The 19,029-nt window shown below is 33.7% G+C and overlaps 1 protein-coding gene across 8 annotated transcripts; it reads right to left on the reverse strand.

Annotated features, from left to right (window-relative positions):
* Positions 1–1,458: 1,458 nt before the first annotated feature.
* LOC145124862 (receptor-like protein kinase FERONIA) lies at positions 1,459–9,733 on the reverse strand. 8 transcript variants are annotated; one of them, XM_079060336.1, is made up of 12 exons: positions 8,580–9,733; positions 6,886–7,172; positions 5,372–5,441; positions 5,177–5,307; positions 4,950–5,073; positions 3,881–4,189; positions 3,760–3,798; positions 3,233–3,654; positions 2,754–2,854; positions 2,521–2,673; positions 1,818–1,965; positions 1,461–1,704 (listed from the first exon to the last, which is right to left on the reverse strand). In XM_079060336.1, the coding sequence occupies exons 1-6, from the start codon at positions 9,649–9,651 to the stop codon at positions 3,882–3,884; spliced, it is 1,992 nt and encodes a 663-aa protein (XP_078916462.1). In that variant the 5' UTR covers positions 9,652–9,733; the 3' UTR covers positions 1,461–1,704; positions 1,818–1,965; positions 2,521–2,673; positions 2,754–2,854; positions 3,233–3,654; positions 3,760–3,798; position 3,881. The 8 variants fall into 8 exon arrangements, with proteins under 8 accessions (XP_078916466.1, XP_078916462.1, XP_078916461.1 ...); XM_079060335.1 differs by having other exon boundaries at positions 3,233–3,798; XM_079060337.1 differs by having other exon boundaries at positions 3,760–4,189.
* Between the last annotated feature and the right edge of the window lie 9,296 nt (positions 9,734–19,029).

Below are 19,029 nucleotides of genomic sequence, written 5' to 3' on the forward strand. Positions count from 1 at the left end.
CGTGGTGGCGATGATGGCGATAGTTGTGGTGGTGGCGGTATGACGGTGGTGACAAGGTGGCATAGGTGATTGTGGCGGTGACAGGGTAATGGTGGATGTGATGGTAGGTCGGAATTTACAGTAGTGGTTTGTGTGAGAGTGTTTTTGTGGGGGTAGTGCTAGTGGTGGTGTGTGTTTATGAGGGGGGGGGGGGATGGAGTGGTTGTATGTGTGTGTGTGTGTTTGTAGGGGGTGGGTGTGGGTGTGTTTGTAGGGGGTAATTGTGGTGTGCGTGTGTGTGTGTGTATATTTGTGGGGGTGGGGGTGGGGTTGAGGTGAGCTTAGGGCATCCACAATCCATTGAACTCTACGAAGTTCAATGGATTGACACATCACTACAACATCAACATTTCACTTTTTATTCAACTATACTCTTTAACATCCACACTCTATTAAACTCTACAAAGTTTAATGGATTTCTATATTTTGTTTGAAATTTAATTGGAAAAGAAAAGATTAAATATATTGAACCACTCAATGATCATACAACTCTCTCATTCAACTCTCCTCCATGTCATCACTCACATTCCATTAAACTTCTATTCAATCCTAGTAATCATCTATTCAACTCTGATTAAACCCCATGATGCTCTTAGGAGTGTGTGGGTTGGGGGTGTTAAGGTGGGGGTATGTAGAGGTGTGTAGGGTTGGGGTGGGTGTATGTTTATATTTTTGAAATTAGAAAAATGTGGAAAACAATGATTATCGGTTTTCCAAAATTTTCTAAGTTCTTTGTAGTTTTAAAAAACGGAAAATTTTTATTTTCCGAGAAAAATCGATGAACTAAACACGTTTTTAAAATTCTCATTTTTCTTGGAAATTTTTTCCAAAAAATGGCCCATTTATCTGTAACTAAATGCACCCTAAGCATCTTATTCTTCTTATACTTGGAACATTTGCTCCATCTAGCCCCAACATCTTTTTCTTAGTCACGAACAATCATCAACATCTTCAGCTTCTACACTACTAGAAATAGAGGTATCACTGACGGACAATTCTGCGCTGATCCGTTGCTCAAGGCCATCAACGACGGATTAGCGACGGAATTTGGTAGTCGAAAAAACCTTGTCGCTAATAGTTAGCGACAAATTAGTGACGGATTAGCGAAGTCACAAATTGCTTATGGAACCTCTGGATTTTGTCGTTAATCTGTCGTTGATGTTTGTCGCTAATCCGTCATTGATGAGTTATTTAGCTACAATATAATTTTTTAAGAAAGCTCATAAAACCAATAAATTTTGTCGTTGATTGCCAATTATATCATTTGTTTTAATATTCTAAATCTATAACCAAAATCTACAAAATAAATCTAATGTATATAATAAATTACAATTAAAATTCAATTACTAAATTAAATATAAATATTTGACCAGGTAAATGAAGATTAATATTCAATTTCAAAGTATCGAAACCAAATCACATTCAAAGTATTGAAACTAAATCACAAGTATCGAGAGTCAAAGTGTAAATCGATTTCAAAGTATCGAAACCAAATTAGAAAAATCAAATGTGAAAGTTTAATTAGTTGGGTAGGTTACTTCCTCTAGTGAATTAAGTGTGAATGTCGTTATAAATCTTGAAAATTTCTTGTTTTTATGGCTTAATTTATTCACGTTCCACCCTAAGCACATCCTTTATCTCCTCACGTATACGATCAAGAATAGCCTACAAAGAAAACAATTTGTAACAATGTACTTTCAATAAGCTCATCCTTTATACTTTAAAAATAAAATCATTTTAAAAGGAAAACAAACCATTAATTGATGATAACATTATACCTTATAAGAGACTTTGCACTAGTTTTCCATCTCGGGTGAATCATTTGGAGTTTATCTTGGTACTAGTAGCAAACCAGAAGGGCAAATACGTCAATTTGACTGTGTAGGGGCGAATATGTCTAGGGCTCTCTCACTAAGATTCTTGTACCTGTAAATAATATACAACTAATAATGATGTCTTCATTTCTAGATTCAAATATATCATATATCAGGATATGCCTAATATATTTAGCCATATTCTTTTATATTGTATGTGCTTCCAAGTTTCTTTTCCCTTATCCCAAGTAAGTATTTGCTGACATCTAGTACCATTTTATAATAAAATTAAGTTACTTAAATAGTTAGTTATAAATAAGTTGTAGCAGCACTAAAATATAAAAACTAACAGAATACGAGGGGAGGATTGCAATTATACCTTATTAGGTTCAATTATCTAAACATGGAATAGCATATATCTAATTAAAATCACCCCATCGACAAAAACCAGAAAAATATTGTAGACAAGTCCAAATATATTGTCCACCAACTGTAGCAACACAACACCATATATTTTACGCAATAGTGAGTTCAGGTCCCTCCAATCATGATCTAACTAGAGAATAGATTGAAATTAATTGAGATGTAAGGCTAAATGGTCACACCCACACAATTTGCACATGATAGAATGGATTAGGGATATAATAATATATTTGAAACTTCTTACTTTTTCCTCTTGTAGTCATGACATGCTCATCTCTATTTTTTAGATTCATGAGAGCATTTCCTGGAGTAGGTTTATCAACCCAAATGGAGAACCTCCATAAGAGAAACTCAAGGAAAGCATCAAGCTCAGCTTCGTATTGAAAAACAATCCTGGCTAATCCCAAAAGGATAAGATTTGGTAATTAAATTAAAGATGGAAACAAAAAGAAAAACCTCGACTATGTGATAATATACCTTCATTTCAGAGCAAACCTTGACTAATTGCTCTTTCAACATGGCTGACATCTCAACATCAAGTCTTGCTGTATCCACCTGGTTAACTCTAGATATCACAACTGGAATTGCAGAGTGCAGGGAAATCACCAACAAATCCATTAGGTCGTGTTAAAAATGAGAGGGGCTAAGGAACCTTCAGGGATATGAAAAAAAAACTTGTTTTCTCCTAGAAAGATGTTGATGAATTTATATGAGGTCTTTGAGCATTAATTTTCTTTCCAGTAACCCAACTAAATAACTCTGAGGTTAATCATTTAGTTCAATATGAGATTCATAATCCTAAATAATGATTTTGCTTCTAACAGCTCAATATATTATCACTCTGATTTTAACTATTTAGTACGACATGAGATTCATGAACATTGATTTCGTTTGGATTGACATGGGAAGAAGAATTAATAGAAAGCAAACTAAAAAAAAAGATGTCCAGTCAATACCTGAGAAGGAGGGGTGAATGATTTTCAGCGCGGTGATAATCTTTCATATGTATTAACCCAAGCTGCTTCGGCTGGTGGGATGACATTTGTTGTCGTCGATGATGAATATGATGCTATCGCTAGGGTTTCTCGCATTTTGTAACCTGAGATCGATCGGCGCCATCTCGATGCGCAATGGAGGATGAGAAAGACGAAGGGCTAAATGTAAAAGAATGTTACATAAGATTTACAGAAGATTTGGGAGGAGAAGTGAGGGAGTCGATTTGGGAAGAGAGGTTGAGGGTGTCGATTTGGGAGAGATGAATGGGGGGAACGAAATAAGTGGGAGGGAAACAAAAAGTTGAACCAAATAAATGGGAGGGAATTAAAAAATCAGCTACCGATTTTTCCCGGATGAAAAGAATCCATTGAATCAACCACATCTGAAATTCAGTATTACACATTAATATAACTTCGGTCGCTAAACCCTTGCAAGTTCATCACTGATTAGCTAGGGATTTTTTCGGTGGCTAATTCATCGCTGATACCTCTTTTTCTAGTAGTGGTATTTGAGACCTTCAAGCTTTCTGCAATTTGACAAATTCTAGCCAACATAAGAATCCTTAATGACTCTGCACCAAAGTATCAAGTTCATATTTTAACAGTTACATTATTTGGTTAGAGCATATATTCGTTCCAAGCGCTGCAAAACTTCTTCACTTGAAGGTCTATCCTTAGAATCGGTAGCTACACATCTTAATGCGAGTGCAGCACATTTGAAAGCACCTTTTAGCTGGTAATCTTTCTGTAGACGTGGATCCATTATTTTATCTAGCTTGCTTCTGCTTGTTAGGAATGGACCTGCCAGTTCTGCCAAATTTAATTGATAATTAGGCGACCCCCATGCCCCATCACCTGTTAGGGTTACCAGCAATACCACTCCGAAGCTATAGACATCACTCTTCATAGTCAGATGACCTGTAATTTGTATTTTTTTATGATCACAATATAGAGATTAACCTTTAAATTAATCACTACAACTTGGCATATTTGTTTAACAATCCATGGTTCCTGTGAAAATATATACTTATAGACAAAAGAGTTCAAGTATGATCTTTTTTCTACATATTTACATTTCCATATTTATCTAAAATGGGCTCATTCTGAAACTCTGGAAGAATGATTTGTTTTCTTTGGGAGGAGGGAGTCATTCCCTCCCAACACGCTGAACCCACTCTCACATCAATTTTTGTCTCTTCTTTTTCTTCATCTTTTCCAACCCATAACAAACGGAAATCTTATCTTTCTCAACCCACTCAACCCACTCAACCCACTAAATTAAATAAAATACAAAAAAACCAAGGTACAAATTTTAAAATACATTGTACAAAAGAAAATGAGAGAGAGAAAGTAAAGAGAGATGATGAAGTGGGTTACTGAAACCAATTAAACAACCCATTGAAGCGGGAGTGGTATCGGCGGTAACTCTATTGCTAATTAAGATTTTACCTTGATTGCTTTGTATGTTTTTTTTAATTGAATGAGTTGAGTGAGTTCAAAAAGATAGTGTTTCCGTGTGTTGTGGGTTGGGAAAGATGAAGAAAAATAAAAGAGAAAAAATTATATGGCAGTGGGTTCAGTGGGTTGGGAGGGAATGACTCCCTCCTCCCTTAGGAAAAATTAATCGCAAATCTGGTAGAAGTTCACTTGATTAAATATTATTTTGTAGGTAGCCTACCTGTCTTTACATACAATGGGTCAACATAACCAATGGTACCCATAACACGTGTAGTAGCATCTAATTTGTGAATTTCAGACCCAAATTTAGCAAACCCAAAATCCCCGAGTTTTGTATTAAAATCCTGGCATAATCAAGAAAAATAATTTGTTAATTTTCATGGCAAAAAAACAAATGCCTGGAAGTGGTTCCCTCACCACCAAAAATCTTCAATAACTTAAGACTACCTGATCGAGGAATCTATTAGAGGGTTTAACATTACGGTGTATCACTTGATAGCTTGACGAATGTATATATGCAAGTGCACGTGCTACTCCTATCAATATTATAAGTCGTCGTCCCCAGGAAAGTGGTGCATCTGCAAAATTGTTCATGTTAGATAAAGTACTTCTGAGTCAAAATAATCCAATAATATATATTACCTTCAAATAAGAAGTGATCAAGACTAATAATATTTGGATGAGCCAAACTTCCTAATATGCCTACCACTGTCTGATCTCACAAAATTTAAAGTTAGTCATTGAAAGGATTTCAATCAACAAAACATTTAGCATTGAGATTTCGCCTATCATATCATACTATTTTTTTTTCATATTTCGACTTCTATGAGCTTCTTTCTTTTTTACATCCGATAAAAATCGTTGTTTTAGACGATGCATTGTTCTATGAAAAAATGACTCATGAGTTTGCACATACAACTTAAAACTAAGATGTAGAAAGAAATATAGGCTTAAGTTTAATCCAATTTAAAGGTTATCATTAGATCTACATTTGTTCATCTGTCACCGGTTAACAGCCACAATCTACCTATATGTCAGATTGCCATGGTTGAAACGTCATGTTCTTTTCCACCTATTGTTAAAGACCGGAAAGTTTTGGGCAGGCCAATTTTTTCTCTTTTGTTTTTTTTTTTTGTCTTTATTATTATTATTATTATTATTATTATTATTATTATTATTATTATTATTTGTGTTTTTCAGTTGGGCTTGACCTTTTAGGTTTAGGTCAAGTTTTTTCGTATATATACTTATGAATAGCCGTATCTGGAACATTGTAGCAGAATAGCTGGAATAAAATCTCTCTCTCTCTCTCTCTCTGGTTCGACAGTGGACGTAGCCTATTGCAAGATAGTATGAACCATTTAAATTTTGTGTTGTGTTCTGTGTGCTTTTATTTTGTTTCTGATTTCTTGTATTTCTCATATCTATTTTTCGTTTACCGTTGTTCTTTACCTAACAAATAAATCTTTCCTTTTGAGTTACTTTCTTGTAGAAAAAAAGAGTGATTTTGAAAGAAATAAAAAGAAACAAAAAAATTGCATGTTCTCGAGCTTTTCTGGAGAGAACATAAAGGAAGGGTAGATAAAATTTTGGGTGATATTCTCTCTAAGACATGCCTCATAAATGTCGAAACATTTGAATAGAACGGAAAGCATATGATTTATCATTCTTTTTTCGAAACGAATTAACTACCTCAGACTTGAATTAACCTATTTACTCTCGGTGAATTTGTTATCTTTCTTTTGCCTTCTCTCAGGCACATGACAATAAATAACAGAAGACCATTCTTAGAACACAAACCTTTTTACCATCTTTTATCCTCGTTTCTTTTTGTTTCGCTCCAAAGTATAACGTATATTTCTAGAAAGAAATTTTCATGAAGTTCTAGTAATACTTCTGCAACCATACTGTGACAATGCTACTTGGAGCTCTCAACAAGATAGAAACTAGGATAGTTTGGCTGATGCTTAAGTTAGCATGGTGTTTCAGATAATATATTGTATGTGCTACTTCTTGTAAATGATGATTTTGCATTCGGTGTGAGGTTGATTTTGATGTTAATGGTATATAAAGACTCTGGGAGACAAGTCTCTAATAGAACTTCCACGAAGTTTTATTATATTAATGAATGTAAATTGATGTGGATTGATTCTTACTTCATATTCTTGAAGACCTTGACACCTTTTAACAGCAACTGCAATCCCAACGCCCTTTGTTGAAGGAACGGATGTGAACTTGTCAACCCAACATAAGAACATAACTCCATTATCTCCCAAGAGAAAGTCTTGACTAAAATTTTTAGTTGCCCTTTGCAGATCAGCAAACTTAAACGCTTTCAAATTCGGAGAAGGATTTGAGGAATATTTGTTGTCAGCTTTTATTGTATCACCAGCATTTCGACTCTTTCCCTTTTTATCACCTGATAATATCACATCACCATGGGCTGAAACAGAGGAATAGAAAAATATTATATAATTGCTATTGTTACTTTTTCAGCACCATATATACTCGGTCAAGTATTATTTTTTTCACTAGGTTTTGATGTGACTTGTAAAGTCTCTAGAGTACTATTCTTAATTACAATCAATGAATATGTTTAAAATTGTAACTACTTTAGGTAATAGGCTGGATCTCTTCAATTCGTGCACACTTCCTCATAGACTCCAGGAAAGCCGTAGGATTTCGACTAGTATACCCATTTTACATCGTCAGATAGTACATTCAACAAAAGGTATATTCCCATAGAATAAGGAAAGCAAGAGTATAGTATACTAAAATACTTTTATTGCACCCAATAGCTTACAGAATAAGATGAATGTGATGAAGAACATGCATTAGGACTTGTGATGCTAAAACATTGCACATACAACTTCTCAAGCATATCATAGTTGATGACCACAGCTTTCACAAGTAACAGTGTAATTGAGCCTCTAGGAATCATCACATTTGTAATAAACAAGCACTACGTTGTAACAGCATAGATAACTTAAAACTGTAATAAATGACTATTATGGTGTTTGTCAAGCTAGGGATGCCACAAAACCTTTTACAAGAGGATTTGTACAAGAAAGTTGGATAGTCAAAAGACCAATAACAGACAGTACTGTAGTAAACGACTATATAATTGGTTTCTAGTGTTTTTCTTGTTTTTAAAGTATAATACATGGATTTTTAGAGTTCAGTACATAAGCCATTCTTATCATTCCCACATTATAAAGTAATTCATAATTCTCTGAATGATGATTTATATAAAGACAAGGCTTGAAATCGTTAACAGATTGTACCTTTGATAGTTTGTTCACATCAAATTCTTATATTGGTTCAACTTTCCATTACCATGGACTCCATAAAAACAGAAAAGGAATGTAAATACATGTATTATGTTACAATGTTAGAATGACCTCTTATATAATGTGATCTTGTTCATGTCAATTTCAATAAAATACGGATATATATATATATATATATATATATATATATATATATATATATATATATATATATATATAGAAGTCGACCAGATGGAAGGGAAGTGTAAACTTGAAGCTAGAGACAGAAAGTATATTCCCTGAACAAAAAAAGGATTTTGTCTAAGTTGAGAAGAGAAGAAGGTAAAAGGCATAAAATTGAAGCTAATCTTTCTTATAATTTTGCAAGTTATGTCACATAAAAAAGTTTCGCTCTCAAAGTCTGGACAGATATGAACGCCATAAACTATCATTCAGCAATCTTTCCAAAACTACTAACTATAATGTCGATTGACAAATCAACGTCAGTACTCTTTTGTTTTTTGACGTTGGGAGAAAATTTAAAGTATTTGCGTGCATAATTAAATTGGATTTTGAAATACCAGAGTTCTCTTCGTTGGAGGGAAAGGGCAACAAATCAAGCATTCTTTCATATAATGTTTTTCCGGAAGTCTGCAAGGAATTATTGGTTTTCTCCTGTAATGTTAGTATAGAATCAAGACTGACCACAACCTCAGCCATCGTAGGTCGTTGTTTTGGATTTCCAAGCAAACATCTATCTACCATTCGAATAAACTCCTTGAAACATTTTGTGGATATTTGACCCCTTATATCAGAATCAATTATATTCTTTAGTTTTCCCTCTTTGACAGAATCTTGAGCCCATGTCACTAAACCGCATTGCTCCTCATCAAGACTTCTATCCACTGCACGCTTCCTACACAACACTTCCAACAACACTACCCCAAAAGCATACACATCAGATTTCCTAGTCAACCTTCCAGTTGTGAAATAATTTGGATCGAAATACCCAAAAGTTCCTTTAACAAGTGTGTTGACATATGTAGATGGCTGGTTGGTTCGGCCTATTTTGGACAACCCAAAGTCCGAAATTTTAGCTGCCCCACTTTCATTTAACAAAATATTTGAACTCTTAACATCACGATGTATAACACCCGACTCAATCCCTGTACCTATATGGAGGTAGTCTAACCCACGTGCAGCACCTATGCAGATCTTGAGTCTCTGAAGCCAAGAAAGAGGGGTACTCATATACTCATAGATGAGGATCATCTCTTTTTCATAATTACAATAACCAAACAAGGATACAAGATGACAGTGACGCAACTTTGAAAGCATCTCAACTTCAGCCCAAAATTCTACTGCCCCTTGAGTTGACTCAGGATCCAACCGTTTAATAGCAACAATAACGACACTTAAACCGTTAAGAATGTTGCCTTTGTAAACATTTCCAAAACCTCCGTTCCCAATTACTAGTGACTCGTCAAAGTTATTGGTTGCTAACAGAATCTCAGGAAATTCAAACTGACGGCATGGTTGTGATGATTCCATAGAGGAGGAGGTGGAGGCTTGAGATTCCTTCATTGGTCCAGTAGCATCGAACATAATCATTGTTGAAGTAAAAGCAAAAGCAGATTGCAATGGTTGTTTCATAAATGATATTGGAGCTCTATAGTCAACCTATTAAATGGTAGTCTTCTTCCCAGAAAGAGAGATGGACCCCTGCCACATCAGAGACATCTATATTTAATTTGTTTTTTTTTTAAATGGCAGTTTTGTTCCTACATTACCAGAGGAAAGACAATTTGTGCATAATTTGTTTTATAGACAGCAATTTGTTTCCAACATGACATACTCCACAACCTTTGTATACTTATCTTCTGAAAAAGAATAATTGTGTTCCTACATGACCCCGTCTAAGACTAAATATCAATAGACGCCATTTTGTTCCTGCATGGCCCACTCAAGGACATCTATATAATATGTTCAATTATTTGTTTTATAGACTGCAAATTAGTTTCAACCTGACCTCATCAAAGACATTCTGTATTTAATTTGTTTTATAGGCGGCAATTTTGTTTTTAATTGAGCTTATCGATCAAAGACATTTGTATTTAATTTATTTTAGAGACGGCAATTTTGTTTTTAAGTGACTTTACCATGGCAATTGATGCCTACATGATCCGGATAAAGTCATTTGTATTCATTTGTTTTTTTTTTCTTTAACGAAAAATTAATCTATTTATAATTACCGTTAGGCCAAAACCATTTGTTATTCAGTTGTTTGCTAGACAATAATTTTGTTCATAGATAGACTCAATCAATTCAAAATGGTACCAAGTCCACCAAAGATTTTAAGAATAAACATGATGTGTGATTAACTATATATAAATATCGATGAAATTTTTAAATTCGTAAAACTGATTTTATCGCAGCCATATTATTATACACACTAGACAGCGAACCTAATTGTGTAACAGTATAGTTGTGGTAAACCATATTGTCAAACACTAGGAGAACGATAGTAATATTAGAATGTTTGATTATATGATAAACTTGGCACACACAAAGCAACAAAAATGGGTTTTGATGATAAACTCAGTAGACATAAATCAATAACTAACTAGATAAAGTGATTAGAATCAAACCACTTCAGGTATTTTTGTTTAAACACGGTTACATCTCAAAATCATGGTTAATTACTACAATACAATGGATATTTATTCATTATTCACCGATTCCTATTGTGATTACTTTTTTTTTTCTGAATCGTATTGTGCATGTTTTGATTTTCATTAATCTTAATGGTCGTAAGAAATAAATCATGTATATAATGATCCTTTAATGAATGTATGCACATTAAGGTTCAAGGATTTATCATCCTAACACTACCATCCGGTAAATCACTACTCATAATTATTTTAATAAAATAAAACAACTGTGATTCAAGAAGACACGGTTGGACTGGTCCTTATAAACGCATAAACTCGGCAATAGGTAATTAATGATCTTTAACACATGTGTTATCGCAAAATATAGTCGAATAAGAAAGTATTTTCTCTTCTGTTTGGATTTGTTTTATTTTTTGGAAACTCATTTCCATAAAAATAGATATCGTAAATCACGTAACTTTTTTTTAGAAAACCACTCGAAAGGATTACCGATAATGAATTAGAAAAAAAATAGAAAACATGGAAGGAATATTTGTTTGTTTATTTTTTTTAATTTCCATTATTATAGATGTAGACGTCGTTTATCAGCTTGTAGCGCACTTCATGATTATACTTTAGAAACTGGTTCCTAAATGATAAATTGAACACTTTTAAACAAAAATGTTTGTTCATGAATTCAAAATATAATAAACACACTAACAAATAATATTTTTATGGATAACATGGTCGTTATTAAAACATAAAATATCATTTTTATTTATTTATATTTAATTTCTTAATTGTCTTCAGTTTATTTATATATTGCTATATAAGTATTTTTTTTTAATTATTACGTTTTAGTATGCGTTTTATAGCATTTGTTGTATTTTATATTTAAAAAAGCTATTGGTAAGAGAAGTCCCTAACAACAAAACGATATGAAACCTAGAAGAAGGATCAAATTTAGAAAAGGTTTTAGTTTTAAACTAAAATGTAGATATCGTAAATCACAGGGACCATTTTATAAATTACTCAATATGAAATTCATAGGCAGTGGAAGTTCTATTAAATTGATCCAAGTTTGAAGCAAGTTGAATATTTATATTTGGTAAGTAAAATTTAAACGAAAATGAGTAAATTGTTATAGTATGAAGTGGCAATAAAATGCTAAACATTGTTGTATAAACATAACACTTCATACATGCTCTTATTATATGCCTATCACCAATGTTTTGAAATTTGGACAGATTTGCCCCTAAACATTGAAGATGCATTAAAAACTGTGTCACTAATGTATGCTCTCTCCTGTCCAAGCTCCTATAAAACCATATTGGCAAATTTATGAGATTTATCACATAATCATTACTATAGATGAAGGAAATGCATTCTCAAAGTAACTAAAAGAATTTACTTTGAAGAAATGGCAAAAATAAAATAAAATGATCAATAAAACCATCAATCGTGAACATATTTGACTAATCCAAATTAAAGATGCACCATGCAATTAATAGAGGCATCACAAAAATTTTGGACAGATTTGCCCCTGAAACGGTATACTTGATATGTGTGTATTAGGGGTGGGGTAACGACAAACCTCATGTTTTGCTTCTGTGTAGCTTTTCCTGAAAGTACACAAATGAATTTATGTTGAGCAAAAACATAGTAAGATTACCTTATTGAGCTTGTTCTATACAAACCAAAGAAAGTACATTCAAAACTTTTCAAAAAACATAAGATAAGAAAGCCATTAAACCATCTTAATATGTACAAAAAAATATAACATCTCATATGTATCTGTGATTATAAAAAACAGAAAGAGAGAGGGCAATGTTGTTTACCTCAGAATATGCACTTAGGCATCATGACGTGACTGGGTACAAATGCAATTAGGCAATAGTTTAACTGATATGAGAACACATAAAGACAATAAAGTCATTTTTTGATACATACCTGCTCTAGAAAAGTATTCAGCCTCATTTGGTTCAAAAGATGCAGAAAAATAGCTACCTCATCCTACCCCCTGCTGCTTCCATGGTAAGGTGTGGTCCATTTGGCATTAGAAATTAATTACTATTAACTAAATTTTATAAAGAGAAAAACATCAAATTAATTCGTTTTCATACCTATTGCTTGTATACTTCGATTTGCCAATCTCAATCAAGATCAGGGGCATGTTCAAATCATAATAGGTGCTGGTCTGAAACATGTTGTATGAAGAAAACTACAGAGTTTAGGAAATTTTTTATTTAAAATTACTTGTAAACACTTAATTACAATGTATTACGTTGGTATACATTACCTGTAGGTGTCAAGTACTTCATAAAACCACAAAAATTGCCATTACCACCCATGGTTATGTCAAAAGGACGGATTTTTTTGATAAACGGTGATGATCCAAGCATTTCCTGAAAGTGTAAACTTGAAAAGGTATTAGAAAGCCCTTCTAACATTAAAGATATCAATCAAGCCAAGGGCACCGTTTCCAACCATCTCAAATTCGCTTCCAAGATCTCATTTTTTTCAGCATCTGATAAAAGATGCAAATTAAGAGCTTGTTTTTCACATCAAGTGTTGTACACACGAATACACACATGGATGGATAGATAAAAAGATACAAACACAAATAGACACATAGGTACATACACATATACTTAGAGATACCTATATAAATCCACACAACAAATAACTCAAAAGGAGCATGCAATTGTAATGGGAGTATGATGCACTCTTACCGTTAATTGAAACACTTTCTAGGGTTTTCAAATAAATCTGAGTGGTGGTGGTTGTAAAGTGGTTTAGAGAGAGAGAGAGAGAGACGAACCTATAATGTGCGATGTTGGTGATGCGGTTGTAGCAGGGGTGGAAGATGGTGTCATAAAAGAAGGCGACCTTTGATGCTATGGTCTTCTAACGATGGTGACGGTTCGAGATGGGTAAAAGCTGGATTGAGGGGAAACTTTGAATAATAAATCAAAAGAGTAAAAAAAAATATGTAATAGAATCATTCAGGCTGATCCAAGAAATAATTCACCTGCCCAAAGGCCAGTCAGTTCAACTAAAAACCTAATTTAGTTCAAAAATGAAAACAAAATCATACTTTAGAAAATGAATACTTGGAATCAAGTTTCTGATCGACAAATAAACTCTTCATTAGCTTTAAAATAGATAAATTTGTTTAATGTATAAGAAACAATAACACAACAATGTATGTAGAGGCAAAATTCAGGAAGTAGATAGAAAATTCATTGGATATTTGAATCACCTTCATAGAACAGATGCAACTTAACGTATTATTGATTTGGTGACTGTTAGAGGGGTCACCTGAACTCATCTACTTGAATTCTTGCCTTTCTTTCAAGGTTGCCTTGATCAAAACCCATCTAATCTTGTACAGTAACCATATAAGGCCATTTGTTTCCTAATTAGAGGTCCAAAAAAGTATTATTGAAATTTTCACACGCCAGTCTTAAAATTTGCTAATGGTATTTAAAAATCATCATTGGAATTTCATCAAATACATGGCGTGCACTCAATGACGCTAGATAACAGATTCCGACAAATTCAGCTTGAAATCAAACCCTACCGGTTAAGTGCCCTAATTTATGTTGGTTTGCCATGGAAATAATCAGAAGAATTATTGAAATGTAATAGGTAGATATGGATATGTAAATTGGGATGTCTTTATGCAAAAGTATCTGATAGCTGAAGTTTGTATGTTTTTATTGAACAAAAACATAATAACTACGGATTTAAGTTTCAATTATTTGTTAACTAATGCAAGGTTTTTACAATACAACAAAACTTATATACATTACTTGCGAAATTCTCATCAGATATCACTATATGAAGCAAGAACTGTATGTATAAGCAATTTAAGGTGATCCACGGGTTACCGGTAAGGATGAGAGTGGTGTTGGACCGATACTGAACCTTTAGTCTTTAGCTTTTGTGAACAGGGAAGTCCATATCTGATCAATTGTGAGCAACAGGGTAAAAGTGAATAAGTGATTGGAATGACATTTTTTTTTCGAATAGCTAACAAAGAGGACTTGGATTACAGAAGGCGTCGTTGGTAGAAAAAAAAGAATTTTACATAACAAATAAGGGATGCTTAGTCGATCGCCGATATTGCACTAATTTAGTTCGTCGTGGGCCATGAACTTGGAGGTGCGTTTGACTTCAAATTAGCTATGTTTTGAACAACTTTAAGATGCAAGACAAATATATATACCTTGATGCCATCAAATCCTCCTTTGACTTATTCCAGTGAAATAAATCCTTGTGATAAAATGGATTAAGCAATGAAATGACCTGATTCAATACTGCAAGCATAGAAATATTAGTGAGGTACAACTGCAGTAGCAACAAAATGAATTTCTCCTCCATTAGCGGTTTATGGCGAGCAATTGAAATGTGACAGCAGTTAACCAAAACAATATTAACTTTACTAAGTACTAACACTAACAGAGAGAAAAGAAATGGATACCAGACAACGATGGCTTAGAACCAATCCGTCATCGAATCAATAGATTAATGAAATGACCGAAGTCGGTGTCACTGATTTCCCTATCACCCTTGCTTAAAGAAAAGAGGAAGAAAACGGTAGTGACCGAAATCGACGTCCGCTACTCCAATTTGAACGTACATTGGAAAAAATCAGAAACTTCAAAATAAGAACTACATCTTCTATAATCGACCTACAGAGCGACAATTAGGGCATGAAATAAAACCGGAAGATGCAAAATTAAGCGATGATCTGATGCGATTCCCTTCCATCTCCAATTCCTTGATTCACCTTCATGTCCAACAACAAAACCATGAACGATGTAGAGTGATGTTAGTGTTAGGAGGCGACAAAGACACTTGAACCGAGGAAAACCCACAAAGAAAAAAAATTGGGGAACAGCATCACCGATGGCAGCAGAGGACGGTGGAATGGTCGTCGATGGCAGCTGTTGTGAACATATTTGGCTTTCAAATTCAAAATGAAGGGACATATATTCGGTGTCATCATTAGGGCGGAAGATGATGTGGTGGTTGTAAACGGATCAAGGAGATGAAGGAGGGTGGAGTGTTCGATTTTGGAGAGAAAAGATGAGAGAGAATGTAACTATAGTTCCTTGATTTATGCTTTGAATTGGTCATCACGATTAAGCAGAGAAAAAGTCAGGTCAAAGAGAACAAAAGTAGATAATTAGGAAAGAGAAAAAGTCAGGTCAAAGAGAACAAAAGTAGATAATTAGGAAACCGATGAGTGAGAGAGGTAAAGATATGCATTTCTTTATTGTACATTCAGCTTAAAGTCTTGAACGTCTTAAATTTATTTTTAGAAATAGTAAGGTTTGTATAATAATATATTAAGATTAAGATATATATATATATATATATATATATATATATATATATATATATATATATATATATATATATATATATTGAAAATCTGGTTGGCCATAACGTGGTGAAGGTATCACTAAGACGTGGCTAATTGGTTTGGAAACATGCATCTTAAATGAGTGTCACGACATGACACCATGTTGCCCACGATGTGGCAACCATTTTGGGCCAAACCCTATTTGTCGGGCTTTAAACCCTATTTAAAGGAAATGATGGTTAGGGTTTCCTCCACCCTCAGCCTCCATCACCTTCAAACAACTATTTGTCCAAACCCTGGACCTGTTGAAGCTTTTGTGCTAATTTTGCAAGTTCTTGGTGGTTTTAAAGGAAGAAGAAGAGTTGGTGCCTTGATTCAACAAACAAATCTTTCCTTCACTTGTGTGCATCTCGCGGACTCTTTGTAAGTCCTTATGTTTCCATCTTTTGATTCTTTCCTCTTTATATCTAGGTTTTATGTCATATTTTGGTTCACTTGATGTGGTTGGTATGGTTTGAAGAGATAAAAGTTTGCAACTTTATGATTTCTCTATGTCCCAAGAGCATTATATCTCATAGATCTAGGAGGTGGTGGTGATTTGGGAACCTTGCATGAGTTTTAGGTTATATTGCATCTTTTGGCCTAGATTTGGGAAAGGACATGCATGGGGGTATGCATATCCATAAAATTTGCATTTTTAGTAATCATTTGGGTCCCTAAAGTCCTTTTGGAAGTTCTGAACTAAAGACTTCATGGATTAAGTGGTTAATGGTTAAATCCCATGCATTAAGTTGTCTTTTTGGACCTTAGAATTCAGATATAGGCTTAGAGGGATGTATTAATGGATAAAGTTGGAAACTTTATCCATCCAGACCATGAAAAGAATCATATCTGAGCTTTAGAGCTCATGGGTTCGATGGAAAACGGCTTAACCCTTTAAGTTGTTAGACCCAATTTCCACGACATGACGTTTGGCTGCCACGACGTGGCGACTGGGGAAGACACACGACTATTTTTTCTTTATTAGGCCACGACGTGACCAATAGGAGGTCATGACGTGGTGACCCTATGAAGTCAACTTGGGACAATTGACTTTGATCGCTGACTTTGACATGGGTTGACTTTTGGTCAAATTACTTGTTTGGTAGGTGAACTAAGGTTTCATCTTGTATGGTTGACTAGGTGGTGTTTATCACATGTTCCTCGACTGTATGAGAGCTGTTGGATTTTGACTACATCGAGGTGAGTCTTCTCATTATAATGTAGGATGCTAGGCGGTCTGTGTAACTCTTGCATGATTGTTGGGCGAGGCTTGTTTGTATGTTTGGCGAGGCCCTTTGGGTGAGACTCGTTGTATGTAGGAAAGGCTCGTTATATCTATTGGTCGAGGCCTGTTTGTATGTTGGATTAGGCCCGTTAGGTGAGACCTGTTTGAATGTTGGGCGAGGCCTGTTTGTATATTCGGGAACTTATTAAGCTTTGTGCTTATAGTTTTATGTTTAACCGTTTTCAGCTACTTCTGGTTCCAAAAGATCTCGGTATGATTGCATTGCACACCCCGTGATTTTATTTTGCACTATCTTTTTTGTTTTATCGTTGTTGTTTTGAGGATACACCATAACTTTGATTATCGATGATTTGAATGAAAGGATGTTGGGTTTTTGGTTGATTTAAAAACAAAATTTTTACTGTGATTTTTGTTAAATCTATATGCCCAAGAATCATTGTTGAGTGATATTGATAATAACATATTATCATATAGGGTCATACATTTATCAAGTTGGCACATTTTGTATATTTATTACTATGATTATTAATAAATAATATCAATTCTTGTATTTATTTTGGGAATAATTATTGTTTTGTGAAAATAATAATTAAAGAGAGTATAACTAGTTATTATATCACATGGTATGATTTAATAATTCATGTATAAAGTTTTGGACACTTTGGTTAACCGTGATTAAGTTAATGAGTTAAGATACCATGGTTAATAAACTAGCTAGAAAATTTTTGTCTTCTTTTTAAGCAAGGCCAAAATCATTTTTATAAGAGAAGAGATTGCTTGTCAACTTTGTTCTTATGTCCTCCATGCTTCTAAAAGGCTACCAATATTTTATGTTATTATAATCTAAAGGTATGTATTTCATGGGAGTATAAAAAGATGCATGTGTTTGCATTTTTTGGCTAGTTTTTCTACATTGATAGTAGTTCCATGTAGATTTAAATTACATGGATAGTAGCTCCATGTAGATTTTAATTACAATTACACGTCATAGTTAGAGTACATTATTATCGGGGAACCACATACTAAGATGCTTAATGTATAGTTCATTTTGACTATGAGTAATCCCATCACGCATGTATTGGTATCTAAGTCATATTTAAGCATCTAATTTGTTCTCAATAGTTTTCTCTGTAATGAGTTTTATATATATATATATATATATATATATATATATATATATATATATATATATATATATATATATATAACAGAAAATGTTTGTATTCACACAGTTTATACCAATCAAGTTTGTCAAATCTACATAACATAACTCATTCATTAGCTAAAGTATGAAAGTCAAGTTGGTGCTATAGGGTCGTGTTGATATATGTAGATGTATTTGATTGAAAATTAGTATTTAGATATTGGAACAATATAAGCAACATATATTGTTGTGTTCTATATTAGCATGTTTAATCCTTGAATAACTAGGTTATTCTAAATGTCCATAGTCATTCATAGTTGTGGGAGCATCTATGAGATAAAAATAATATAAGTGAATTGGATGATTTGCATATAGATGAAAATAGCAAGAGTTGCTACCAACTTCATAGGTACTTGATTAAGAGAATAAGTATTGGACCTGACCCGCATCAAAATCACTCTATGGATCGTATTCATGAGTGAATTTCTGATCAAGGTAGTATCTTTGTATTCTTTGACCTAAGATACATATTTGGGACTTGAAGTGTATGAATTTTTGTGCTTTGACATCTTTT

The sequence above is a fragment of the Lactuca virosa genome, chromosome 7 (genome assembly GCF_052849685.1).
Source record: "Lactuca virosa cultivar CGN04683 chromosome 7, Lactuca_virosa_CGN04683_v6, whole genome shotgun sequence".
In the NCBI taxonomy this organism is placed as follows: Eukaryota; Viridiplantae; Streptophyta; class Magnoliopsida; order Asterales; family Asteraceae; genus Lactuca; species Lactuca virosa.